This window comes from Balaenoptera musculus, chromosome 8 (genome assembly GCF_009873245.2).
Source record: "Balaenoptera musculus isolate JJ_BM4_2016_0621 chromosome 8, mBalMus1.pri.v3, whole genome shotgun sequence".
NCBI lineage: Eukaryota > Metazoa > Chordata > Mammalia > Artiodactyla > Balaenopteridae > Balaenoptera > Balaenoptera musculus.
Window position 1 is genome coordinate 54,546,126 of NC_045792.1, and position 27,462 is coordinate 54,573,587.

At 43.9% G+C, this 27,462-nt stretch overlaps 1 protein-coding gene and 1 long non-coding RNA gene across 3 annotated transcripts in view; both read right to left on the reverse strand.

Moving 5' to 3' along the window:
- The window catches only part of ACER3 (alkaline ceramidase 3), a 187,496-nt gene extending 182,768 nt beyond the window's left edge, over positions 1-4,728 (reverse strand). Inside the window, exon 1 of one of the 2 annotated variants that reach the window (XM_036860118.1) lies at positions 4,449-4,728. Coding sequence is in view for 1 of the 2 variants with exons in the window: in XM_036860117.1 (XP_036716012.1) it covers positions 4,449-4,551 (103 nt within the window). In the remaining variant the exon portion in view is untranslated. The remainder of the gene's footprint in view (positions 1-4,448) is intronic. The other variant, XM_036860117.1, reaches the window with a different exon arrangement.
- Positions 4,729-15,337: 10,609 nt separating this feature from the next.
- LOC118899978 lies at positions 15,338-18,773 on the reverse strand. The gene is made up of 3 exons (XR_005021018.1): positions 18,662-18,773; positions 18,108-18,176; positions 15,338-15,706 (listed from the first exon to the last, which is right to left on the reverse strand). It is a non-coding gene; the product is annotated as an uncharacterized LOC118899978 (long non-coding RNA).
- Positions 18,774-27,462: the final 8,689 nt, after the last annotated feature.

The window sequence follows — 27,462 nt, forward strand, 5'->3', positions numbered from 1 at the left end:
CTTCACTTTGCAGAGTTCTAATATGCACAAGTTTCAGTTACCACAGTTTCGTTAAACAATACCAATTCCCCAACAACACAATTCAAATTTCAGTTCCCACAGTATATTAACTGTGAATAACTGAATACAGTACAAACTTCACTACTAGATCTTCAATCCACAAATGACTATGTAAATAATAGAAGCACATCACGATCGGTAACTAACCAAGTCACTTCTTTTAAAGTTTGTTGGTGGATTTGACAAAATAAATTGCAAAGGAACAACGATTAGGCCGTTGGTGGACTCCTCATCAGTAACAGTAAAAGCCAGGATACAATGGAATAATATCTTCAAAGTGCTGACAGAAAAATATCTCTCTGCCTAAATTTCTAACTATAGACAAAAGACCAGGGCAAAGTCTGTTGGTGTTTAGTCACTGCACATCTGTTATTCAGTTCATGTACAGACGGCAAAGCATGTAGCTGAGTTGCCTCCTTGTCTCCTGGTGATGAATGTATGTGACATGTTACAAAAATGGATAATTGAAAGGTGGAACAGGCCAACAATGATGAAAGTGCAGCAAAGAAACAAAAAGTAATAGTGTTAAGGGGGTGGGGGAGGGATGGATTGGAAGTTTGGGATTAGTAGATGCAAACTATTATATAGAGAATGGATAAACAACAAGGTCCTACTGTACAGCACAGGGAACTATATTCAATATCCTGTGACAAACCATGATGGAAAAGAATATGAAAAAGAATGTATATATGTATAACCAAATCACTTCGCTTTACAGTAGAAATTAATACAACATTGTAAGTCAACTATACTTCAATAAAATAAAATTTTTTTTAAAAGTAATAGTGTTGGAAATAAAATCCCAATCAAACATAAACGGAGTTATAGAAGAAATAACTGACCATGACAATGTTGACCTTGTTGCCACTCGAGAGACCAGATATGCAGCCAGAGGAACTTAGTGAAGGCAAACTTATCGACACGAAGAAAGGGGATGTGAGAAAAGGATGAAGATGGAACAGAAGTGACACCAGCAAAAACTCTGCGTTACAGGAACTCTCAGAAATATTTCACAATATTGAAAGTGCAAAGAATGAAATGTTGGAACCTGATCCAAAGTTAGAAAGGAGCATGACAATCCACCAAGGCACAGAAAAAAATACTCATTCCATATCATAAGTTACATGACAAGAAGGCAAGTACTACTCAAATTACTCTAGATAAGTTCTTCTACAAAGAAATAACACATTTTAATTCTCAGTGTTTTCAATGTTTTCAATTACAGTGTACTAAATATTAGTTTTAACATTTTTTTCATTTCTCCATATATTTATGACTAACAATAAGAGGGTTTACAATGTTTGACAAAAATGTGTAAAGGTCACGGAATACTCATAACTTTTCTCATTGATTATGAAGATTACTTTGCCAGGTTTTAACTTGCATGGTCATTTGTACTGTCCCATACTACCATGCAAAGTACCTGTAACTTCTAGCACATCAAGGCACTTAGTATTTCACAACTGAAGAGAAACTGGCTACCTTTTCCCCTGATTCTGACAATCCACCCAAACAAAAAAGGAATATGAGCTCATCTTGGATGACGTTAAGAAGACAGCGTTTCAGGTTTTTCAGTGACTAAGAACTGTTGCCATCTTTACATGCAATTTCCCAAACTTGTCCTTAGATTACCCAAAACACACACACCCCAATGCAGAAAGATAGGCTTCCTGAATAGTTATTCAATTTGTCATCTGTGATAGTGTACTACTTCATGCTTGTCCTCATCCCCTGCATGCAGGGGCAAAACAATGAATGTGTGATAGAAGTAATATGGTATAGTAGCTTTAGAGTCAGACCTCAACTTGAATACTACCTCTACCCCACTTTTTGCAACCTTAGATAAATTACTTGTTAGAGTTTCAATTTCCTAATCTGTGAAATAAGGATAATAATGCCTTCTTTTTGGAATTATGGTAAATATCGAAAAAGATAAGATATATGAAGTGCTTAGCAAAGTGTAGTACATAGTAAGCACTTAGATATAGCTATTATCACCATTATTATTATCCTGAATATTTCTATCATTATTGTAAATATTATAATGTTGATAAAGTTGCATTTGTTTTAAACACATTATTAATCAGCCTATTTTTCAAAGATCAAGTCTCTTACTCAAAGATATGATAGACACACACCGCTTGCTGGGTGAGAAGGTTGACCTCAACCTCCTCCAGATCATTTTCTCCCAAGGTACAAGTGCAAAGGGCTGCCAACACTCACTCATCCTGTTCTTGCAACTCCTGATTCCTATGTCAAAACCCTCCCTGCCGGCTGCTCAGAGTTTCCTCTTCTGAGGTCATTAAGAACTAAAGCCATTTCCCATTTCTCAGAGCTATCTGTCAGAACAGTAGTATCTTGCTGTCTCATAACTCACATGACTTAACTGTCAGTTTTCTCTTTTGATTCTAATCCTTCATTCTAAACTAAGAGTCATTATTACCTATATTGACCCATAAAGCTGCAAAGGACCTAAAGGCCAACTAAAGCCAACCCCTTTTCTCTACCAAACAATTAATTCCCCCTAAAATATCCATGTGAGTTAGTTGAGCAAGGTCTGTTTGAACACTTTCAGTGACAGAAAGCCCTCTACCTCTCAAATCAACACAATCAATGATTATAACTTTAAAATTTTCCTTACGTTGAAGCAAAACCTCTCTCCTTACAGGCAGTTTCCACCCATAGGCTCTAATTCTACATTCTAGAGAAATACAGAAAGCTTAACTGCTCTATATCACAGCCCATTCAACATTTTAAGAACCCTGAGTTTCACTTTTCCACATTACAAATTTCTAGTTCAGAAAGCACAATTTTAAGTCCCTTCTCTCGTGGACCTCCTCTGGACCATGTATGGGCTTGCCAACGTGATCTAACAGCAAATTGGTAAAGCACTTCCTTTGCCAACATCTGAGCTGACGAGTAATTATACTACAAATGACCCCTTTGCCCATATTCATCCATTATTATATAAAAATTATTAATTTAAGCTAGTAGTTCAGGAAAAGTAACTCTCAGCCTAAATCACAGTTTAAAGGGAATAGTACTAAAAGTCTTAAAAACTACCAAAAGAGTTCTTTTTTTTTTTTTTTTTTTAATCCTAGCCAATTACTGGGAATGCAATAAAGTAGGATCAGCTGGCATGAAAGTCTTGCCTCTTTCCTACAAAGCCAAACACATGTCTGGGACAAAGACCCAACAATGGGAAGGTTAGCTAAAAAAGAGTTTTGCTTCACGTCCTGAGAAAGTTGAGCCAATTAGAAGAAGGCAGTAATAGTGAGCCAAAAAATATTCTCTGTACCTTGCCAGAAGCAGGTACCTGAAGAAGGATCAAATGCTGTGCTCTCAAAACTTGACCACAGTAAACTACAGAAAAACAAGCGGCAGATTTTTCCTGTTCCTAGCCTGGAAGGAACAATCATCTGGGGAAATACACACACACACACACACACACACACACACACACACACACACACACAGCACCCCAAGGGGCCAGTCAGGGGCAGCAGCTAGAGGAGGATTCTTCCCCAAGTCCTCAGAAGGTGTAATCAGTGGAAGTAGCGTCCTCAGAAGAACCTTAACCTTCGTCAGGTAGTCGGAGAGGAGGCAGAGTGGAGTAGGGACTTGATCCCTTGTGCTCTTAGGAACCTGGCACGAGCCGGAAGGTACAGACTAGATGCTGCCTTCTACTCCTGGTGCAAGGAGAGAGCTGAATGATCGTACTCAGAAAGGAGGTGATCGCTGGTACCCGAAGATATCCTGGGTGAGAGTGGGCTGGGGGGTAAGGGTGGGGGTAGGTATCTGAGACCGGGAAAACCGTTCACTGGAGGTGACCGAAGGAGGACTCACAGGAACAGAGAACGAGGAAGGGAAAGACCGCGTTTTCACGTATTTGGGGGAAGATTGAGCTAGGACCTGTTCCCTTCTCCTGTGTCCTTGCGACGAAGGTGGTGGCAGCAACAGTGGGAGCAGGTGTCCCGGGCCCTCATTCAAATAAGCAGAGTCCCCCACTGTCCCAAGCTCTACTCGGGCTGCCCCCACTTGCCCCTCAGGCAGCGGAATCCCCATTCCCAACCCTGCCCCTCAGGCTTCCCCTAAGGTCCAGCAGGGGCTCTCCACATATCTTCCGCCCCCCCAACCTCGAGGCCCCCCTCAACCCGTCCAGACCGGCCCTCCTCACCCGCCACACTGGATTCCCCTAGCTGCTGCCTTCCTCCGCAGCATTCCCGTTCCTGTCCCCTGGCCCGCTCTCCCCACGCCACCTCCCCCGGCCAGGCCCCGTGCCTCCCCCGGCGGCCAGGTCCGCCCTCTCCCTTCCTCACGCGGCGTCTCCCCTTCAGACCGGCGCCCTCCCTCCCTCGCTCCCGCCTCAGGCCGGCACCCGCACTCACAGAACTCGGCGATGTACCAGGTCACCGCGTAGTTCTCCTCGCACCAGTCCAGCGTGGAGGTCGTGGGGCCCCAGTAGCCCTCGCGGTCTCCGGCGGGAGCCATAGCGTGCGCCGCCGCCGCCGCCCAGGCGCTCCGCTCGTTGCGCTTGGTTCCGCGGGTTCCCAGGCCGGCTCTGGCCCTGCTGGCGCGCTAGCCTCGCACTCCACCCGCTCTCCCTCCCCGAGGGGCGGGGCCCGGAGCCGTCAGAGACCCGCCCGGCCGGAGACCCCGCCCACCGCGGCCAGCGCAGGGCCCAGCCGGAGGGCGCCGGGACTGCCCTGCCCCCTCCTTCCCAGGGAAGGGGTGTGAGCTGGGCCACCGGCCCCGCCTCGACACGCCCTTGACTGTGGGTTGGGCGTTCCTGACATCCCCGAGGCTGTTTTCTATCTGGATGCTTGAGCTTCTGGTGAGGGGGGGAGGGGGAGGGGGAGGGGAGGGGAGGGGGAGGGGAGGGGAGGGGGAGGGGAGGGGAGGGGAGGGGAGGGGAGGGGAGGGGGAGGGGAGGGGAGGGGAGGGAGGGGAGGGGAGGGGGAGGGGGAAGGGGGTTGATTTTACTGCGGCGGGGGTGGGATGAAGGCTTCAATCAAGCCCTGGCTTGATTAAACTAGTGCAGAGACGCACCTCAGTGTCTTTCTTCGGCCGCAGGCCTGAAAAGGAGCTCAGGAACCGAATACTCCCAGCCCCGCCGGGGACTCCCAGGAAATAATAATTTTCTGATAAAGGTGTGTCACCTGGGAACAAAGGGAAAGGGCAACAAACCCCGGACCGAGCAAAAAGAAGGGGGAGGGGGGGACTTCGGGATCCTAAAAAACAGTGCAGCCAGAGCAGTAAAGCAGAGTTTACTTGCTTCCGTTTGGGCTTACAAGCCCAGAAGTTTCTACCTTCTAGCAATCTATAATTGTGTCCTACTCTTCAGGCAACCAACAGCCTCCCCTACTACCAGCCTCAAGACCCGAATACTCCTCAGAGCTGCTGCAAGGATCTTTTTAAAACACAAATGCAACCGCCCCCTGCCACTTGTGTTCAGCTACACCAAACTCTTCCCTAGCTCAGAATGTGCAGGGTCCACTCCCATCTTCCTGCCTTTGCTCCTGCAGTTCAGCTGGGACTGCCTGCCTTCCTCTCTTCTCCATTTAGCTAATTTCCACTGGTCCTTTAGAATCCAGCTTCCTGAAACCCTCCCTGACTCTCATCCCCAAGAGCTCCCTTGACCTTTGTTCACATCCTCCAGTGATAGATACATCCTGATCTGAAAGTTTGATTTCCATTCTTTATGGTCCCAACACCCAGGACTCCGCCTGACCAAGCAGCTCGAAATGAAGAGTATAGTTAAGGATGACACAACTGCTATTTCCTAAAGAAATAAGTCAATTAAGGTGTAATCGAAGGTAAAAGAAAAAACAAGGAGAGATGAGGCACCCACAGCCTCTCTACAAAGTGACCCTACCGGATGATAGATGCAGAACCTTTACTTGCAGGGTGCAAAACCTAGGAATAGAGGCTGTGTTTTAATAGAAATAGTGGGATATCGAAATTTTTCTTTTGAATAGCAGACATTGAGCTTCTGCTATGTACCCTGCCTTTGGCTGAGTGCTAGGAACACATGGAGGTAAACAGTAAAGATTCAAGATGGCAGTCTCTGGAGAGATCAATAAAATTGAGGTGTGGGAAAACTTCTATTTCTAGTCATTTTTTATCTTGTCCTCTAAAATTTCTGTCTCGTGTGTTCTTAATATGTATATTAATCATAAGTATATATAATTTATAAATGAATAAATATACATATATTTGTATACTCATAATGAATATGCAGAAATACATACTAAAAGTGATTTGCTGATGACATTGCAATAAAAACTGTAGAGACCACAACCGTAGACTGTGATAATACTTGCTAGGAGTAAAGCAAAAATTAGGGCTTTGCGGGAGCCCTTATGTGGAAAGAACCCCTAACTCAGCCAAATGACTCAAAGCAGGGGATGAGGCCTTGGCTTTATCAATACCTTGCCACATCAACAGTTACAGGGGGGTGGGACCTACCATGACCAGGACAAAATTTAGAAGAGAAAAATTAATTTTTCTCACCAAGACAAAAGGTGCACTGCAGTAGTATCGCTCAGAAAACACAAATGTATTTCATAGGTCCTTCAGCAATGTCTGTCCTCCTTTCTCTCTTTTCTAAAAAACTCCCCCCAGCCCCTAGTATAAATGCAATGCATGGAAATGTAAGGAACCCAGAACAGCCAAAACTATCTCGAAAAAGAACAAAATTGGAGGGCTTCCCCAGTGGCGCAGTGGTTGAGAATCTGCCTGCCAATGCAGGGCACACGGGTTCGTGCCCTGGTCTGGGGGGATCCCACATGCCGCGGAGTGGCTGGGCCCGTGAGCCATGGTTACTGAGCCTGCGCGTCTGGAGCCTGTGCTCCTCAACAGGAGAGGCCGCGATAGTGAGAGGCCCGCGCACCGCGATGAGGAGTGGCCCCCGCTTGCCACAACTGGAGAAAGCCCTCGCACAGAAACGAAGACCCAACACAGCCATAAAATAAAAATAAAAAAATAAATAAAAAGAACAAAATTGGAGGACTTACACTTCCCGATTTCAACACTTAATACAAACCTACACTAATCAAGACAGTGTAGTACTGGCATAAGGATAAACATGTAGATCAATGGAATAGAATTGAGATTTGAGAAATAAAAACTGTAAATTTATGGTCAGTTGATTCTCAACAAGGATGCCAAGGGAATGAATAGTCTTTTCAACAACTGGTGCTGTGACAACTGGATATCAATATGCAAAAGAATGAAATTAGATTCCTTCCTTCCTGCCATAATAAACAAAATTTAACTCAAAATGGATCATAGACTTGCATGTAAGAGCTAAAACTATAAACTCTTAGAAGTTTATATAAAAGTAAAAATCTATTATGTAACCTAGGGTTAGACAATAGTTTCTTTTATAAAATACCAAAAACACAGGTGACAAAAGAAAAAATAGATAAACTGGACTTCAACAAAATTTAAAACTTTTGATACAAATGATACCAAAAATAGGAGAAAACATTTGCAAATCAGATATCTGATAAGAGACATATTCTGAATATATAAAGAACTCCTACAACTCAAAAAAAGAAAAATAACCCTAAAAAATGGGGAAAGCAACTGAATAGACATTTCCCCAAGCAAGATATACAAGTGGCCTATAATCACATGAAAAGATGTTCATATTTGCCATACTAGAAATGCAAATCAAAACCACAATCAGAGACGTGGATGAACCTAGAGACTGTCATACATAGTGAAGTAAGTCAGAAAGAGAAAAACAAATATTGTATATTAACACATATATGTGAAATCTAGAAAAATGGTACAGATGAACTGGTTTGAAAGGCAGAAATAGAGACACAGATGTAGAGAACAAACGTATGGACACCAAGGGGGGAAGTGGGGGTGGGGGTGGGGGTGATGAATTGGGTGATTGGGATTGACATGTATACACTGATGTGTATAAAATGGATAACAAGAACCTGCTGTACAAAAAATAATTAAAATTCAAAAAAAATAACCCACAATCAGATGCTACTTCACATACAATAAGATGGCTATAATCAAAAAGACAAATAATATGGGATTTCCCTCGTGGTCCAGTGGCTAAGGCTCTGCACTCCCAATGCAGGGGCCCCTGGTTTGATCCCTGGTCAGGGAACTAGATCCCACATGCTGCAACTAAGAGTTCACATGCCACAACTAAAGTTCCCACATGCCGCAACTAAAGATTCCCCACACCACAATGAAGATCCTGCACGTGGCAGCAAAGATCCTGCACGCTGCAACTAAGACCAGGTGCAGCCAAATAAATAAATAAATAAATAGACAAGCATTAACAATTGTTAACAAAGATATGGAGAAATTAGAACACTCATACATTGCTGGTATGTAAAATGATGCAGCCACTTTGAAAAACAGTTCCTTAAAATGCTAAGTGGAGTTACCATATGACCTAACAATTCTACTTTTAGGTATATATATATATATAAATATATATAATTCTACTTCAAAAGACTTGAAAACATATGTCCACAAAAAATTGTACAAGGATGTTCATAGCAGCATTACTCTCAACAGCCAAAGAGTGGAAACAAAGCAAATTCCATCAACTGATAAATGAATTAATAAAATGTGGAATAGCCATACAATGGAATATTATTTGGCAATAAAAAGAAATGAAATACTGATACATGTTACAACGTGGATGAGCCTAGAAAACTATGCTGCATCAAAGAAGTCAAACACTAAAGGGTACATATTGTATGATTCTGTTTATATAAAACATCCAGAGCAGGCAAGTCTATAGAATAGAAAATAAATCAGTTGTTGGCTGAGAGAGGGAATAGAAATGCAGAGTGACCGCTAGTGGGTACCCACTGGTTTCTTCGGGGATGATGAAAGTGTTCTAAAATTAGTTTGTGGTAATGGTTGCACAACTCTAAATATGCAACAACAAAAAAATGAATTGTATACTTTTTTTTAAATTAATTATTTTTATTTTTGGCTGTTTTGTTGCTGTGCGTGGGCTTTCTCTAGTTGCGGTGAGCAAGGGCTACTCTTCATCGCGGTGCGGGGGCTTCTCGTTGTGGTTGCTTCTCTTGTTGCGGAGCACGGGCCCTAGGCTCACGGGCTTCAGTAGTTGCAGCACACAGGCTCAGTAGTTGTGGCTCACGGGCTCTAGCGCACAGGCTCAGTAGTTGTGGCTCACGGGCTTAGTTGCTCCATGGCATGTGAGATCTTCCAGGACCAGGGCTCGAACCCGTGTCCCCTGCATTGGCAGGTGGATTCTTAACCACTGCGCCACCAGGGAAGTCCAAATTGTGTACTTTAAATTGTACACTAAATGTTCTAAATAGTGGAACTGTGTGGCATGTGAGTTATGTCTTAATAAAGCTTTCTTTAAAATACATTCTCATGTTGGAAAAATTAGAAAATATCCAAAAAAGTGTAAAAAATAAAGGAAATCACCTATAATCTCACCAACTAGCAATAACCATTGTCAACCTTTAAGTATATTTTCTTCGAGCGTTTTACCTATGGATTCCTTTTCACATGATAGAGCTAATAATGCCTTTATACAGCATATTTTTTCATAAGCATTTCTCATGCCATTAAAAAATCCTTGTAAATATATTAATAGTCATATTCAATTTTATAGATAAACCACAGTTTACTTAATTATTAAATATCCATGTTACTCTTCCCTTACTACTAGGTATTTAGGTTATTTCCAAAGCCTATATTTATTTTTCAACTAACAAATGAGAACCCAAATTTGAAAGCTTTGAACCAGATTCCTACTGGAAACCCTTTCTACTAGTTCCCAAAACAACTAAAGAAATCCCAGCTGTAATCCATCTTTTCCACACAAGATACATTGCGCCATAACTTCATAACTGCAAAGGAAAATTTGAATCCACCAAGACTGAGTGTGTAGGCTCACCACAGATTAAGTGACCTTATGATCTACAAGTTACCTCTTGGCCTCTCTAACAGCGAGGCACAGTCATGGCAGCCTATCAACACTTCCAAGCCCCCATTCATAGGGGATATTAGAGCATCACCCAAATGCAATAAACTGCAACCTGGGGACACAGCCCCAAGCCTCTCTGGGAAGAGTCTCCTGACAGCCAGCCTGGGTTGGGGCCTCTCTCTGTTCCTGCAGCCCTTGGGATTCCTTCCACCATAGCCCTTCTCACCCCTCACAGTAGTCTGTTTAGGAGCTGGTCTCCAGCCCCTGTTGCATTCTACCTCCGTATCTCCAGTCCCTCACTTAGGCCTGACACAGAATTGGTGCTCAGGGAATAGTCATAGAACAATAATAATAATAAAGTAACATTTATTAAATTTATTAATTTATTACTTAACCATGGGCCAGGCCCTGTTCTGAGTCCTTTATAAACATTAACTTAGTTAAATCTTACAACAACCCTATGAGGTATTTAGATACTGTTCTTTTCCCCATTTCATAGTTAGGGACATTAAAGTACAAGGAGGTTGAGTAACTCGCCTGAATATACATGACTAGTTGGCAGCAGAGCCAGGATTTGAATTTAGGCATTCTAGCTTCACAGCATGGGTGCTTAACAGCTATGTTAAGAAAAATTGCTAATGAATTTGTAAAATATTGAGAATGAAGCCTAACTCTGAGACTTTTATAGGGATATGGAGGGCACGCATGAAGGTAAGTTCCACAAGTACAGGCACTGTGTAACACCACTGTATCCCCAACACACAGTTTGATACAGATTAAGTCCTCAATGAATATGTGGTGAATAAATGACATAAAAAGACAAGGATGGAAAAGGTACAAGAGAAGAATTTTTAAAGTGTTACTACATTTGTTATTTACTTTCTCTGTTTAATATAACAAGCAATACACATTCATTATGAAAAAATTAACAATGTAGATGAGGAAAAGTTTGGGGTTTTTTTTATAAATTTATTTATTTATTTATTTTTGGCTGTGTTGGGTCTTTGTTTCTGTGCGAGGACTTTCTCTAGTTGTGGCGAGCGGGGGCCACTCTTCATCGCGGTGCGCGGGCCTCTCTCTGTCGCGGCCTCTCGTTGCGGAGCACAGGCTCCAGACGCGCAGGCTCAGTAGTTGTGGCTCACGGGCCTAGTTGCTCCGCGGCATGTGGGATCGTCCCTGATGAGGGCTCGAACCCGTGTCCCCTGCATTGGCAGGCAGATTCTCAACCACTGTGCCACCAGGGAAGCCCGAGGAAAAGTTTTATGATGAAATATATGATATATAAAATAATATATCACTTATATATAAAGTATCAAGAATAATAATGAAGTGAATCTTGATATAGCCACCACCCAGCTTAAGGGACAGAACTCGATTCCTTAAGCCCTTGTGTGTCCTTCAATCTCATCACTTTCCTCCTTCCAGAAGCAACCACCTTCCTGAATTTTGTTTTTATCATTCCTTTACTTTTCTATATACTTTTATCACATGAATATATCCCTGAGCATGAATTTTGTATTTTTTGAATTTTATAAAAGTGGACTCATATAATAAGTATTCTTCTGAGATTTGCTTTTTTAAGCTCCACATTATTCTTTTAAGAGTCATCCATGTTATGCCATAAATCTGTAGTTTCTTCATTTTTAGTCTTTTATAATAAGTCTTCTGGGGAATTCCCTGGCAGTCCAGTGGTTAAGACACTGTGCTTTTACTGCTGTGGGCCCGGGTTCAATCCCTGGTCGGGGAACTAAGATCCTGCAAGCAGTGTGGCAAAAAAAAAAAAAAAATTTAAATTAAAAATAAAAAAAGTCTCCTCTTGTATGACAGCCACAGTGGATTTATCCATTTTCCTGAGATGGATATAAGTTGTTTCCCATTTTTGCTATTACAACCAATTCTACCCTTCCTTTTTTGCAATTCTGATACACATGTGCAACAGTTTCTTTAACATGTTACCTGTGAATGGAAGTGTCTTTGCATCTTCAAATTTATTAGATAACACCAAATAGTTTTCTAAAGTGGTTGTACCAATTTACATTTCTACAATAAAATTATGTTTCATAATATAAAATGTATTTATACAAATAAAAATATAATCCACAATAAAAAATGTATGTATAAAGAATCACTTGAAATTTCATCACTTGGTAGTAACCACTGATAATACTGATATTTTGGTATATAACTGGCCAAACATTTTTCTGTGTGTGTATGTATTTGTTTTGTTAAAATAGAATAAAATAATACAGATCATTTTGGAGCTTCCTGTTGTCACTTACAGTACATGATAAGCATTAAAGAATAAATGTTTTATGCACCTGCCGATGCTTATGTTTCCAGAAACATCATTAGTGTGATCATCACTCCCAATCCCAAACTTTGAGACTTAATTGCCACTTCTATGGCTGGACCCCAAGCCCCACTATTCAGGCAGAGTTAGTGCTTCTTTACCCTTGCTTTCTAGCCCCCTGTGCATTTCCCACACTTGGCTTCATTGCCTGTTGACTAGTTTGTACCCACAAGGCAGCTATGAGTTCCTGGAGAGAAAGGATCTCCTATATTCAATTTATGTTCCCAGTGCCCAGAACTGGGTCTAGCATGTGAGCAAATCTGCAGATATTTTTCAGATTAAGTGACAAATCCACTTTTATGAAGCAATCTGAATAGCAGTTAAGGGTATTGGCTTTGGAAAGTGGCAAACATGACCTCGTATCCCAAACTCACCTCTTAATAAGCTGTACTTTAGGGGCTTCCCTGGTGGCGCAGTGGTTAAGAATCCGCCTGCCAATGCAGGGGACAAGGGTTCAAGCCCTGGTCCGGGAAGTTCCCACATGCCGCGGAGCAATGAAGCCCGTGCGCCACAACTACTGAGCCTGTGCTCTAGAGCCCAAAAGCCACAACTACTGAGTCCTCGTGCCCCAACTACTGAAGCCCGCGAGCCTAGAGCCCGTGCTCCGGAACAAGAGAAGCCACCGCAATGAGAAGCCCACACACCGCAACGAAGAGTAGCCCCCGCTCACCGCAACTGGAGAAAGCACGCACGCAGCAAGGAAGACCCAACGCAGCCAAAAATAAATAAATAAAATAAATTAATTAATTTTTTAAAAAAAGCTGTAATTTAACCTCGCTAAGGTTTCCCCATCTATAAAATGGGGAAGCAGTAGTACCCACTTCATGTTTAGATTAAATTCAAAAAATAATTGCTAAATACAGTACCTGGAAATGGAATGAGATCAATACATCTCAGGGTATTGTGGTATTATTACTCTGAAGGGAGGAGAAAGCCTCCTTGGTGAAGCGCAGGGAATCATACAGTCCACCAGGCACAGGGAAGATACTGGGGAACATTTGGGCCTGATTTTCCCATAAGACCTGTTTCTAAACTAAGATGAAACTTGGATTACAGAGAACAAAAAGCCAATTTCACACTCCTTGAGGTAGCTAAACTTCCTTGGCCCCTAGTCTCCCTGTATTTCCTCTCACAGTCTGTCCCCCACTCCCATACTCTAGCCACAGCCACCTGCTGCCAGTGTCTCTGGCACTATTCTAGACAATAGAAGAGGACAAAATAGACACATTTCAAGCATAGAAATGAGGTGTAACAAACAATTATAATAGTTAACACTTATGTGATGTTTACTCTGTTCCTGACACTGTTCTGAGGACTTTTCAACATTACCTTCTAAAATCTTTCTAACAATCCCATGAATGAGGGCTACCTTTAGCTCTCGTTTACCAGTAATGAAACTGACTGATGGTGAGGTTTCACCCAAGAGCACCCAGCTAATAGTGGCTGAGCAGAGGCTGGAATCTAGGCACTCTGGTGCCAGCGGCCATGTTCTTAACTACTGTGCCAGGCTGGTCCTGCAGGAGCTCAGAAGAGGGGCTGTGCAGGACCGAGAGGACTGTGGACAACACTGGATTTGAATTCTCTCAGCTCCTGGTAGAAAATGAGGCTTGAGAGTTCTGCAGGGACGATTCCCTTAGGGACCTAGAGGGTTTTAAGGAAGAGATCGACCTGGGTAAATGTGCAGAGGGGAGGACGGATTGATTGAACTGGGAAAGACTGAAGACATGGAGGCTCCTAAAGAGACTTGCAGTGATTTGGTTAGTATCAGGAGTGACAGAGAGGAGAGGACAAATTTACAGATGTTTAGGGGATAGAATCAACAGGAGTTGGAGAGAGACTGGGGATGGGTGGTAGGGGGAGGGACTGAGGGAGAAGTAGGAAGTGGATTGCTCCTGGGTTTCCAGCTATTCCTGGCTGCTGGAAGACCAGCAAATGAATCTGGCTGCAGTGAGTATGTGTGGGTAGGCAGTCAGTGCAGGAGATGGAGAAAGCATTATTGGGCAAGAAAACAGCCTGCAAGGGCTTGAAAGGGCAAGAGGAATGTGGGCAGAATGAGACATTCAGGGTGGCTGCCCATGCGTGCAGAGATGGGGGAGTGGTGGAGGCAATTATCAGGGATCGAGGATGGAAAGGTTGGGGCTTAATATGCTGTAATAAGGCATTTGGGCTTTATCCTAGAGACCACAAAAGTGTTCAAGAGAGGGAATAACATGTTTCCATGTGTTAGGGAGAATAGATTTTTGGCCTGGGGATTTTTTTTGTTGGGGGCAAGGTGGGGAGAAGAGAGGAATCAGGAAAATTAGCCTGATTGGCTTCTTAATCAATTAGGACGCTGTGACAAATAATCTTGACAAAAGATAGGACAGGCCAGTTAAATTGCAACACAGGTCCTGGGGCAGCAGCCCTCGCACCAACCTTCCCAGAAGGAACTCCGGGGGTACTTGCTCCAGGAAAAACAGAGGACAGCTGAGGTTTACCAAGTCAGCTCCTGAGCCCCAAACATGCCACACCCTGGGAAGTAAGTCACCACACTTATGACCAGAGTCATCAGCCCTTGCTTAAGCACCTGGAAAGTTGTTACAAAATAAATTTCAGGTGGGTTGAGTATGAATTGAATAGCCCTAAATTGATTGTTTTGTTTTGAATGAAGTTATGGAAACATCAACAACAAAAAAGTAACCTAAAGACACTTGCCCTGTGAACAGGAATTCCTCCTTTCAACATTGCCCACAAACTGAGCCCTCTCTGTCCTTTAACCCATAAGAATCTCTTACTTTTGTGCATTTTGGGTGCCTGGTTTTCTTGTACCGACCCAAACACTGTCAGTTACCATCTAGATGCTGACCTAAATCGCTATCTCTAACCCAGATCGGTCTCCAGAGCTTTCGCCCTTGAATCAATTAAGATCATGTTTTGTGCAGGTGACAGAAAACCAGTCCCCGTGGCTTAACTAAATTAGGGTTTATTTTTCTCAGATGGTAAACAGCCCAGGGCCATACAACAGCTCCATAATGTCCAAATCCTTCTGTCTCCCTCCTCTACCTTCCTTAGCATAAGCCTTCATCCTCAAGGTTACAAAATGGTTGTATCTTGTCCAAGCATAGCAACCCTGTTTAGGCAGTAAGAGGGAAGGACAGGGTGAAGCGCAAATGCCGCCTGGGCCTGTACATTGTTATCAGGAAAACAATAGCTTTTCCAGAACCTCCACTCGAGGATGTCCACTTAGAGCTTATTGGTCGGAACTGGATCTCATGACCAACCACAGACAGTCTGGGAAGACTGGCAAGAGAGTCTAGGAGCGTGAATGTTTTAACTGGGCACTTCACTGTCCCAAACAACGCTGGCTTCTGTTAGGAGAGAAGAAGGGGGAGAGGATATTGAGTGAGTAACTAGCAAGATTTCCACCTATCTTCTGGAGGGCTCTACTTGGGTATTTCATAAGGATCTCAAATTCAGTATGTCCTAAAGTGATCTTGTCATTTTCCCTCCACACTGGTTTCTCTTCCAGTGTTTTTTTTAACTACGATGAAATTCACAACCATTGACCCAGTTTCCTAAAGAAAGTCTTAACTCCTCCCTATCCGCATCCAGCCGTATCCAATCAGTTATCACCCGTATGGATTATCATATCTGTCTACTTCCCACCTTCTCTCCCTGCCATTGTCTCAGTCCTAGTCAGTAGTGCCTGTTCCCTTCCTGATTGCCCTGAGGAAATTCTTGCCCTATTCCAGTCCTGCAGCCTATTCTTTACATTGTGTCTACCACAGGGTTCTTTCTTTTTTTTTCTTTTTTTAATATTTATTTATTTATTCATTTGGCTGCACTGGGTCTTACTTGCGGCACTCGGGATCTTCATTGCTGCGTGAGGGATCTTCCTTTCAGTGTTCGGGATCTTTTAGTTGCAGCATGTGGGCTTTTAGTTGCAGCATGCGGGATCTAGTTCCTTGACCAGGGATCGAACCCGGGCCCCCTGCATTGGGAGCGCAGAGTCTTAACCACTGGACCACCAGGGCAGTCCCCACAGGGTTCTTTCTTAAATTCAAAACTATCGATGCCCTCTCCCAAAAAAATAAATTTCCCACTACCTGTAGGGTAGTCCAAACTCCCTGACATGACCAGCAAGGCTCTGTGACCTTTGTGACATTTCTGCCCACTTCTGCAGCCTCATTGCTTCATTCTGCACTCCAGTCACACTAAAATACTTTAAAATTCTCTTCTCTAAAAGAGCCACTTCTCTCATTTTTCCTTCAGCTTGAATCTACCCTTTCTGCCCCCTTGGCTTTTTCTTATCTGACAGGTCTCAGCTCAGACCAGACTTCCTCCAGAAACTCTTCCAGGACCTGCCTTTGTAACTCTTATCATTCTGTATTGTAGCCATCTGTTTACTTGTCTTCCTCACCAGCAAGATCAGTGACTCTCAAACTTATGTGAATGTCAGAATCTCTGCTCATAATGTTCCTCCAGAAACAGAATCAGAATCTCTGGGGAGGGGGGAGTTGGGAATCTGCATGTTGAACAGGCAGCCAGGGTCATTGACAGGCAGATGGTCCAGGAACCAGGTCTTGAGAAACACTGAACCAGACTCCAGGCAACCTCAAGGAAAGTGTTTTGGTCCCTAGTGCATCCCTAATGCCTAGCACAGAGCCAGGCACAAAGTGGGTCATCTAACTCCAACCTTTTCTCCTTCCTCCTCTCTACACTGCCTCATCGACATAATAATAATGATCACTATTTATAGGGTAGCACAAACCGCTGTCAGGCAAATAAATGAATTATTCTCCTTCAGTGATTCTCTGTTGTCTGCAGTTTCAAAGTCCAAACTCTCTGACAAACCTGAGATTTGAATCCAGCAGTACCTCTTACTATCTCTGTGACTTTGAGCAATTTGCTTGAACCATATACACCTTGGCTCCCTCACCTGAAAAACTACGCTAATACTTATACCAACCTCATATGGTTGCTATTACAAGTAATTGAGACAATGAGCTTCAAGCACATAGGACAACGCCTGACATAGCAAGAACTCAATACAAATTTACCATTTATTATTATTATTGTTATTATTACTACTACTATTACTCCTCCTACTACTACTATTTTTGGAGTACCTATCAAATTCTAGCCAGGCATTTGAGTATGCATTTTTATATGCATTATTTTCTTTAATCCTCCTACTCATCATAGCAAGGTAAGTATCATTATCCCCATTTTACAGATAAGAAAACCCAGGCTTAGAGAGGCAAAATAATTCATACTAGGTATAATTGAGAGCAAATAGAAGAGATGCAATTTGAACTTGGTTAAAAAAGAAACTTTTTAAAGCTTTATTAAAGTAAATCAAGTTTGGCAACCACATAGAACAATATGAACTTTTATACATTGCTGGTAGGAATGTAAAATGATTTATGATCACTTTGGGGAGCACTATCTGGCCAAGGGGAAGCTGTGCGTACACCATGATTCAGCAAATACACTCCTAGGAATATATTCTAAAAAATTATCACACCTGTGTATTTGGAGGCATGTCCAAGAATGTTCATTTTGTGATTATTTATTGAACAGAGGGATGTTTAAATGAACTGGGGTATAATCACAAAATGAAATATTATACAGCAGTTATATTGAATGAATCTCAAAAATGTTGAGGGGGGATGAAAGGAAATTCAGGAATAGTTACAGGAGAATACCGTTTATATAAAGATTAAAACATGCAAAACATGCCATCTATTTTTGTGGATAAATACGTACCTACTAGAGGCATAAAAACACACATTGAGTTGATAAATTGATAAGCCCCAAATTCAAGATGGCAATGACCTACAGGGAGAGAAGGAAATGGAATTACGGAGGGTTACACAGAGACATTCAGCTATATATTTAATGCTTCATTGCCTAAAGAACAAAGCAGCTGAAGCAAATATAGGAAAATACTAAGATGTGACTAAGCTGGGTAATGAGTACATAGAGACTGGTTATATTATTCTATTTTTGTGTATGTCTTATTTCCTAATTTTTAAAAGGTTTCATTAAGAACACAGAGAATAGACACTTTGGGGTCCAGAAACGTCCTAAATCTCCCCTTGGGCCACTCCACCACCATCCCTGATGGTGGCCGCCTCCCCAAGCCTCCTGGCTGCCTGGGGGCCTCAGCGTCAAAGTGACTGACCTGCGCCATGGGCGCCCCCAGGTCTGAAGTCTAGCAAGCTCTGGGCACTCGCGTGACCTAGTCTGCAACTCTTCCCGGCGGGGACGCCTGCCCGCCGGTGCCACCGCGTTTAGAGCCAGAGGAGAACCAAAGTTACCCTCCAGGAGCCGGTCCCAGCCATGAACCTCCGCAGCTCGATCACTACTCCACTCAACTCTAGCCACGCCAGAGAGCTTGAAGTGGGGAGACCAGCGGACACCAGCCCTGACCCGGCCCGGACCCACCCTCGGGCCCGCCTCCCGGCCCGGGCCCCGCCCCTGGCCTCTCGGTTCCCTGCGCCAGCAGCACAGGGCCCAGCATGCCCTGCGGTGAGCCCGCTATCCCTGCCTCCCGCTGTGACAGGATGCTGCAAATTCCCGTTCAAAATTCATCTCAGCATTCTCACATATAAAAGGGCTTGGAAGCCACCTGAACTTCATCAGTACCATCAGATCTATATTCATAGACATGAAAAGTAATGTCATAAGATAGTAATATGAGAAAAAAAGCAGGTTACAAAAAACGGCATGTGTAAATATAATCCCATTTTTTAGCGTGTGCCTAGAGAAAAAGGCAGATGTGAGTATCTGTGTGAAGTGGGGTTAGGAATGATTTTTATTACTAGCTGTATTTTCTAAATGTTCTACTATGTTTTAATTGGTTTAAAAAAACTGGTGTAGGGGAGGAAAAATAATTTTCCTTCTACCCTTCTAGGTTCTTGGCTGAGACGTCCCCCCCCCCATAATAAAAAGGCAGATTAATAGAAGAAAAACAAATTTCTGCAAATATATGAGACTCAAAGGCAACCGGGCAATTGAGGTTTATCTACCATCCTGAACTAAGGAAAGGGATAGGAGTCTGGGTCTTCAAAGAGGGGGAAGCAATTCACAGAAAGGTGAGAAGAGCAGATGTTTGCCCTGCCATGCGGATATGTCTCTTAGATGAAATACTTGTCTCTGGTAACAGCTCTCTTCTTGGTACAGGCCCCCTTTCTAAATTGTTTTAGGCAGTTAAGGGAGAGGTAAAAAGCTTTTCCTAAGTGCTGGGTCTTGATTGCCTTCAGCTCAAAATAACCCACATGTCAAAGTGGCACGTTTGGGGGTGGCATATTCTACCCGCCTCCCTCCCCCCCTCCCGTCATTAGGTTAAAAGAAAAATAACTACACAGTTCAAAAATTCACCAAGTACAAAAAAGTACTCAAAAAGTAAGTCTTCCTCTCACCCCAGCTCCTTAACCCTCCTCCCCAGAGTAGGGCTTTATATTCTGAACCAATTTTTATAATCAGAAACAAAGGGCTATTTGCAACGAATGAGGTGTTTGTTTCTGGGTTTCTATCTCCCATTAAGAGACTGGGGAGATTCCTATGGCAGGGAAAGAACTCTGAGCTTTGGAATCAGACAGGGTTTTGAACCATAGTTCTGCAACTAGTGCAGTCTTGAGCAGGTTACCAAGCCTTTCTAATCCTCGGTTTTCTCATCTTTGAAATGGAGTAACCACCCATCCCAATATTTTATTAAGAATAGATGAGATCATGTGTATAACGCACTTAGTGCTATTGCACACATATAAATGCCCAGTAACTGCCAGCCTCAGTCATTATAGTAATTATTTCTGATGTGTGGTACATGAGCTGGCACTCAGTTAAGTCTCCAGAAATGGACTGATAGACCATTTGTGTGGCAGGGAATAATTTCTGAGATGAAAAGCAGCTACAAAAAAATCCCCTGAAGGTGATATGGGCTTCAAGGAACCACAAACTCCTTTGCAGCTTGATAGCTGTTGGGCAGGGTGAAGGGTTCATTATGGGAGAAGGAATGCTAAGACTATACTCTGTAGCTAAACCACACTGCATAAAGCTGTGGGCAAACCCAAACATATATGCTCTCAAAAGTCTCAAAAGGCAACCAACCAACCAACCAGAGGAACATAAAAGAGCAGGACCCAAGAGTGAGGAAGTTATGCATTTATCCATTGTGCTCAACTCAGTGTCCCCATCTTCTGTGGGTGAGCGGTCCCCAGCATGCACATAAAAGGCTCAGAACTTGGAGTACTGGATTATTGTCATAGAGTTTGGGGGAAGGGCCAGGTAAGTGACTAAGATTTACTGAGCCCTGACTACATGTAAGGCAATTTATACACATTTTTTTCATTGAATCCTTGTAGTTTTGTGAGGTAGGTGCTACTGCCCCATTTGCAGATGAAGCACTCAGGATTAGGGAGGTTGGTGACTTGATTAAGGTCACACAGTTACTAAGTGACGAAGCTCAAACTCAAAGTCAAACTTAAAGGCCAACTTACCCCAAGCTGGCATCCTTTCCCACCACACCACTCTACCATGTCAATTTCCATTGCCTTGACAAAGGCTTCATGGCGAAGATGGCTAAATATAGTGGAAAGGCAAGGGCTCTCAAATTAGAAAAACTGGCTTCAATTCTGGAGACTTTCTGTGTGGATCAGGGTGAGTCACTTGATATTTGTGGACTTTGGTTTTCTTATCTGCAAAATGGAGATCATGACGCCGGTAGCACTGAATGGTTGGACAGACCAAATGCATCTGACAGTGCTGCTTAAACTCCAAAGAGCTGTGTGAATGTTAGTGCTTTTTGTTAGGGGCTAGAACTTTAGGATATCTCAGAGGAGACTGTTGCCAGCAAGGTATTGTAGATGCAAATGCAGGGTAGGCCCTTTGCTTGAGCCTGGAGAGATGAGATGGAGAGAATGACTCGGCTTGCTCAGAGCAGGAGGGCTTTGCACAGCATTTGGTACTTTAAAGCAGATCAGTAAACATTAACTGAAATTAATCCAGGCATGGCACAGGAAGTGGTTTGGGTGAAAATCAATCCTTTCATTCAATATTTGTTACTCACTCTGTGCAAGGCCCAGGGGAGATAAAGGAGACTAAGACAGGTCCTTAATAACATGAGATATAAGGTGTAAATACCACTAGAGAAGTCCTCTGGAACTGCTGTGGAAATAGACATGAAAGACCCTTGCTCAAAGAGCTCCATCTGGGAGAGGGATACACTGCATCCTAGGCAGAGTAATCAGGATTCTCAGAGTAGGGCAGAGGTGTGTGTGGTCAGAAGGGGAGGGAAGATGCCTGCCTGGGGGCAAGAGGCTGAGAGATAGGGAAGGTGGGAAGAGTAGGTGGGAGATAGGGTCCTTGATCTTGGTTCTAACTCAGGGGGTGGTCAGCATCAATTTGAAACCTGGACAGTAGTGGGGTTTAGGGATAGAAAGGGAGGTGACAAGGAGAAATGAGGTTTGGAGGGAGGGACTGGTGGGATGCTGTGAGGAATGGGATAGGGGGGTGGGGGGAGGGGGCAGGGATTAGAAGTTGTCCAGAGAGCAACTCTTTGCTTAGGGAATGGGTCAGAGGGTGGGTTTCTCCTCTGAGAGACCACTTCATGAGGCGGGGAGATTCAATATATAAAAGCCTCGCACTTCTTATTAGACTGCTATCTTTAGTCATTGACGTTTTCTGAACCTCAGTTACTTTATCTATAAATGAAGCTAATTATACGTACCTCATATGATTGTTGTAAAGAATGAGCTAGATCAATTCCTTAGCATATGTGCCCTAGGAGACATATCCAAGAATGTTCCTACTAGTACTATGTGTAATGGAAAAACACTGGAACCATCTTAAGTTTTCCTCAACCCAATGGAAACATAAATTATAATGTATTCATAAAACAGAATACTATACAGCCAAGAAAATGAATGAATTAGGACTCTATGCATTAACAAGTACGAATCTCAGGAACATAATGTTGAATGAAAAAAATGTCACAGAAAAACAGGTGTGCTCTAATTCCTTTTATATAAAGTTAAAAAACATGCAAAACTAAAAAAACGATACTCTTTAAAGATACAATTATGTTGTTATAAAGAAAAGCAAGAGAGAAAGGCAGAACATTTGGGAGAGTGATTATCTCTGGGATGAGAAGGAAGGCGATGGGATGAGGGAGGGGCACTCAGGAGGTTTCCAAGGTAATGGTAATGTTCATTTTTTTAATATAAAAATTGTTTTTGGTAGTGTTCATTTTTAAAAACTGGTTTTGGGTGCAGGAGTTTTGTTGTATCATTTTTAAATACTTTATGCATATTTTATAAGTTTTCTTTTTTGCCTACTTAATATTAATACAAAAAAAAATCTATCCCACCTAATACCAACTGCTATAAACTTGCATAAGAGTTTTCAAAAGAAACAAGCAAACTTAGGGAATTAACTTTGAATGATTTGGCTTTTGATGAATTCGTTTCTGGCTTATAAGCCATTTGGCAAAGTGATGGTTTGGGGAATTATTCATTTGGGCAGCTGACTTTTTGTGACTTGCTTGTTGGAAAACTGACCTGGAGTCTGGTGTTGGGTAGATCAGGACTATTAGAAGGAAGCAAGGCCTGGGCCAGCCTGGGGGAGGGGCCTTAACTTGCCTAGAGGAGGAGGGGAGGTTTGTCAGAGACCTGGGCTGAGTGCTGCTAATGAGTAACTGCTAACCAGTTCTGTCAACTCTCCCCCTTAACAGCTCTCAGATATGCTCCCTTCTCTCCACCCCCACCCCAGCACCACCCTGGACCACTAGTGTGGGCCTCCTGATGGGTCTCTTGGCATCTACTCTGACCCCCTTCACTGCTCCATACCAGAGCCAGAGGGAAGTTTCTCATATACAGATCTGATCTCTTTTCCCTGCTTGACACCATTCAATGGCTTCCCTTGACTCACAGGATAATAATCACAATTATTACCCTTACAGGTTATTGGGACAATTAAAGGAGTTAACACGTAAAACGTCTAGAAGAGTGCCTGGCACATAATGAGTGCCACACAAATGTTAGCTGTTATTATAGTTACAAGGCTGTGCCCCTCCCCCACCTCCACCTTGCAGGGTCTCTTCAGGTTCACCTTGGTATCTTGTCCCTGATCTCCAGGTACTCCCCACTGGTCTTCTCAGTTCCTGGAATGCACCAGACTCCTTCTTCCTGCAGGAACCTGCTATTTGGGACTTAGCCACGTGTTGACTTACCTGTTCCGGGAAGTGTCTTGGATCACACAGCCTGCTTCCTCAGACAAGCCGCTTCTCCAGGTCAGGAAGCATCTAATTTCTCTCTCTGTCCTCGGTGCCAAGCACAAAGCAAGTATCGGCAAGCTTTGTTAAAGAGAAGAATGACACATTGAGGGTCTGAATGGTTGAAGCCAATGCCAGACTGACTTATTTCTTGCCACTCTGATGATAGCAAAGCCGCATTTCGCACTGTGCCGAGCTGTCAGCAGCCTGTGGGACCTGTTCATTGGCCTAGCATTTTGGGGGTTGCAGGGAATTTCCTGAGGACTTTGCCACTGAGAACCACTCACCCAAAGCCTGAGCAGGAGCCCCAGGACAGCCGAAGCTGAAGCATCTTTTGCTATTAACCAGGAGGATCCTGGACTCTGAAATAAGATTCGAGAGGCCCTGGCGGCCTTGGGTCGAACCTTCGACGTTGTCCCGCCCTATTCCCCACTTGACTTCCTCCCCTCCACTCCCCTGCACTCAGTGTGGCTCATTTACAGGTCTTCCACGTTTGCCGGCACCTTGCGAGCACTAGGGGACAAGGGGCACTCAGTGATGACAGCCAGCAGCAGCCCGGACCTCAGGGCTCCGGGCGAGGAAACGAGGCAGGTACAAGCACAGTTCATGTCAACACAGTGACGACTGCAACCTCAGGAATCTGGCCAGTGCAGCAGCTGCCTAGAGAGGATGTCTGGTGCACAGTGAATGCCCAGTATTGTGGGGTGGATGTATGGCTTGTATGGGGGCTGTTCATGCGGTCAGCCATCTCCTCCTTCACAGAGGAAGCTTTTGTCAGAACTGGGTTTTGAGGCATGGGCAGCTGTTTATCAGATGTTGGGGGACGGTGAGTGGAGGTGGGTGTCATTTGAAGAAGAGGGAACAGCGTATGTCAAGACACAGAGGCCTGAAACAACACAGGGTTGCCATGGTATTACAGTAGCTCTGGAGGAATGCAAGGAAGTATGTGGGGCGGGGGGCAAGGGAACCTGGGGGAGCAGAAGACTAGGCTGAAGAGGAAGGCAGCAGAGGCTTTATCCTGTGGCACTTGGAGCTAATGAAAGGTTTGCAGCGGCGGAAAGGCATGATGAGATTTCTGTTTGAGAAAGGTCACTCTGATAGTCTGTGCAGGCTTAAAAGGAAAGAAGGGAGACTGCTAGGAGCCTGTTCGAACAGTCCAAGTGAACGACGGTGTGGTCTGCCCTAGGGCCATCAGCAGGACTGAGGAGCAAAGACCAATTAAAGACACCTCTGCGCACTAGAACAGCAAGGCTAGGTGGCTCATCTATTAAGTATGCATCACGCTCCTGCTGTGTTCAGGAAAACGTGTGTGTGTGTGAGAGAGGAAAGGTGCAGAGATGAAGGAGACACATCCCTACCCTTACAGAGGGGAGGCCAACCATGTTCGTCCATCACGTTCACTGAGGGCCCACTTAGCCCAGGCACAGAGGTAAACACAATACGACATCTGCGGCGGCAAGTGGGCGAGGAGCTGCACCACGAAGCACTGTGGGAACTTAGGTGCAGGAGGGACACTTCTAGCTTGTGCAAATGGGTGAGGCCAGGTGAAGAGGTGGCATTAGAGTGGGACCTTGGGATATGGGGGTTTGGTGCCTTGAGAGGCCGCTCCAGACAGGGGGCACAATGTGAGCAAGGCACAGTGGTGCCAAGGAACTATGATTCAGTCTGGTGCCTGTGTGTGTGTGTATGTGTGTGTGTGTGTGTGTGTGTGTGTGTGTTTGTGTGTAAGGTTAGAGGGGGAGAGAGAGAAGACATGATGGCAGGGGCAGCCAGGGGTGGTCTGTGGTGAGCCTTAAACACCAGCCTAAGGAGCTGGGGGTGGGGGGCAGCTCTGGTGGGCCACGAAGGGCTTCTGTGCAAGGCAAGGGACATGGTCTGTGCTTTAAAAAGACAAATCTGGCACCATGTTCAGTAAGCTGGAGGGACAAGCCCTTCTCTGAATGGGGAGATCAGTAGGTGGTTGTTGCCATAGCCACCATGAGAGATGATGATTCTCTGGACCAGATTTCTGGCAGAAAAAACGAAACTGAAGGGACAGATGTGTGAAGCAGGAGAAGGGAGCCCACTTCGGAGTCCACAAGTATTAATTCTCTATTCACTGTTTACTGTCTGTTCACAGGGCCAGACTCTGTGCTAGGCCTGAGCGGGTGGGCAGATTCAGGCACCATTAACAAGGATCCTGTGCTTGGCAAGCTCACAGGCCAGTGGGGAGAAGAGCAAAAGGAAACATTTGTTGCCTTTGGAATTAGGTGCTAGTTACTGTGCCAGAAACTTGATATACTTAATCTCAAAGCTACAGCTGGAGTAAGATTATCTCCATTTTTCAGATGTGGAAACAGACTCTGAAGCATGAAGTGACTTGCCCAAGGTTGCCCCAGCAAATTAGGGGAACCTTCCAAAGACAGCACTGTGTCTCCTATACCAGGAGTCTCCACTGAAGCCATCCAGACCTTTCTGGCATTCGTTTCCCTCACTGCATATGGAGATATCAACAATGATATCAATGACTAATAGTTGAGAGGTACCAAGAATGGTTTATTATGTATACCAACTAATGTAATACTTGTAACAACACTGTGAGTTGGATACTATTATTATCCCCACTAGATAGACAAGGAAACTGAGACTCAAAGGGGTTAATGACTTATCCAAGGTCAAAGCATTGGTAACTGGAAGAGAAAGGATTTGAACCCAGGAGGTCCAGTTCAAAGCCCATGCTCTTAACCAATGTGCTATCCATAAATAATAACCAGATAGATTCCCCTACGTAGACAGAAATTAAATCACCTAGTGTGCTTGTTTGCAGATTTTATATTTACATGTTTATTTATTCATTCAGCATTTACCGAGTGCCTTTTATGTGCCAGATCCTCTATCCAGCACACCAAGGATCCAAGGATATTTAAGACAAGGGCCTGCTCTCCGGGTTGGTGGGGAGACAAATGAACAGGTACAGTGAGGTACAGGGAGGACGTCAGAGGGGTTGAGCAGAGGTGAGGCATTATGTAAATTAAGGTTTACCATGCTCATTCAGCCTGCTGTGTGGACAATAAACCTTAGGAGGGTGAGGGTGACAGTCAGAAGACCAGTGAAGGTTAGTGTAATAGATCAGGGGAAAGACACACTGGTGGCCCGGGCCAGGGCAGTGGCTGGGCAGTTGCATTACAGGGAGTCGGCGGTTTGGCTGAGCGCTCTGCTTGAATGGGGTCTCCCACTAACTCCTGGCTCTCCCACTCACTGACCCTGTTAGTCTCTGGACAGGTCTCTTCGGCTAGACCAATGTGAGGTGAGATGCTTGGGTCAGAATGACTCTACTGTTCCTCTCATCTCTAAGGCTGAATGTCACTACCTTGCTTACCTTTCGCCAGTGACTTTCTCTAGCTGTCTAAACTCCGTGCCGTGACCCTGTATGATCCCATCTCCCTCCTACGTCATTTTCTGCCACTTTCCCTATTGTTAATCTACTCCAGACACACCAGCTTTCTTTCTGTTCCTCAGAGACTCTCACTTGGCCCTACCTCAGTGCTTTTTCACCTACTATTCCCTCAGCCCAGGAAGCACTTTCCCTAGATCATCACTTGGCTAGGTCTTTCTCAACCTGATCTCAGCTCAAATTTCATCTCCTCAGGCCATTTCTAACTACCTTAACTTAGAGGGAACCCAAATTTACCATATCACTTCTCCTAGATTACATTTCTCCTAGAATTTAGAATAAACCGAAATCATCTTATTTAGTTGTTTTCATCTTTATCATCTGCTTCCCAATACAAAGTCAGTTCCATGAGAACAGAGACCTTGTCTGTCTTTGTGCATTATGATATATCCAGTGCTTAGAACAGTGCATGGTCA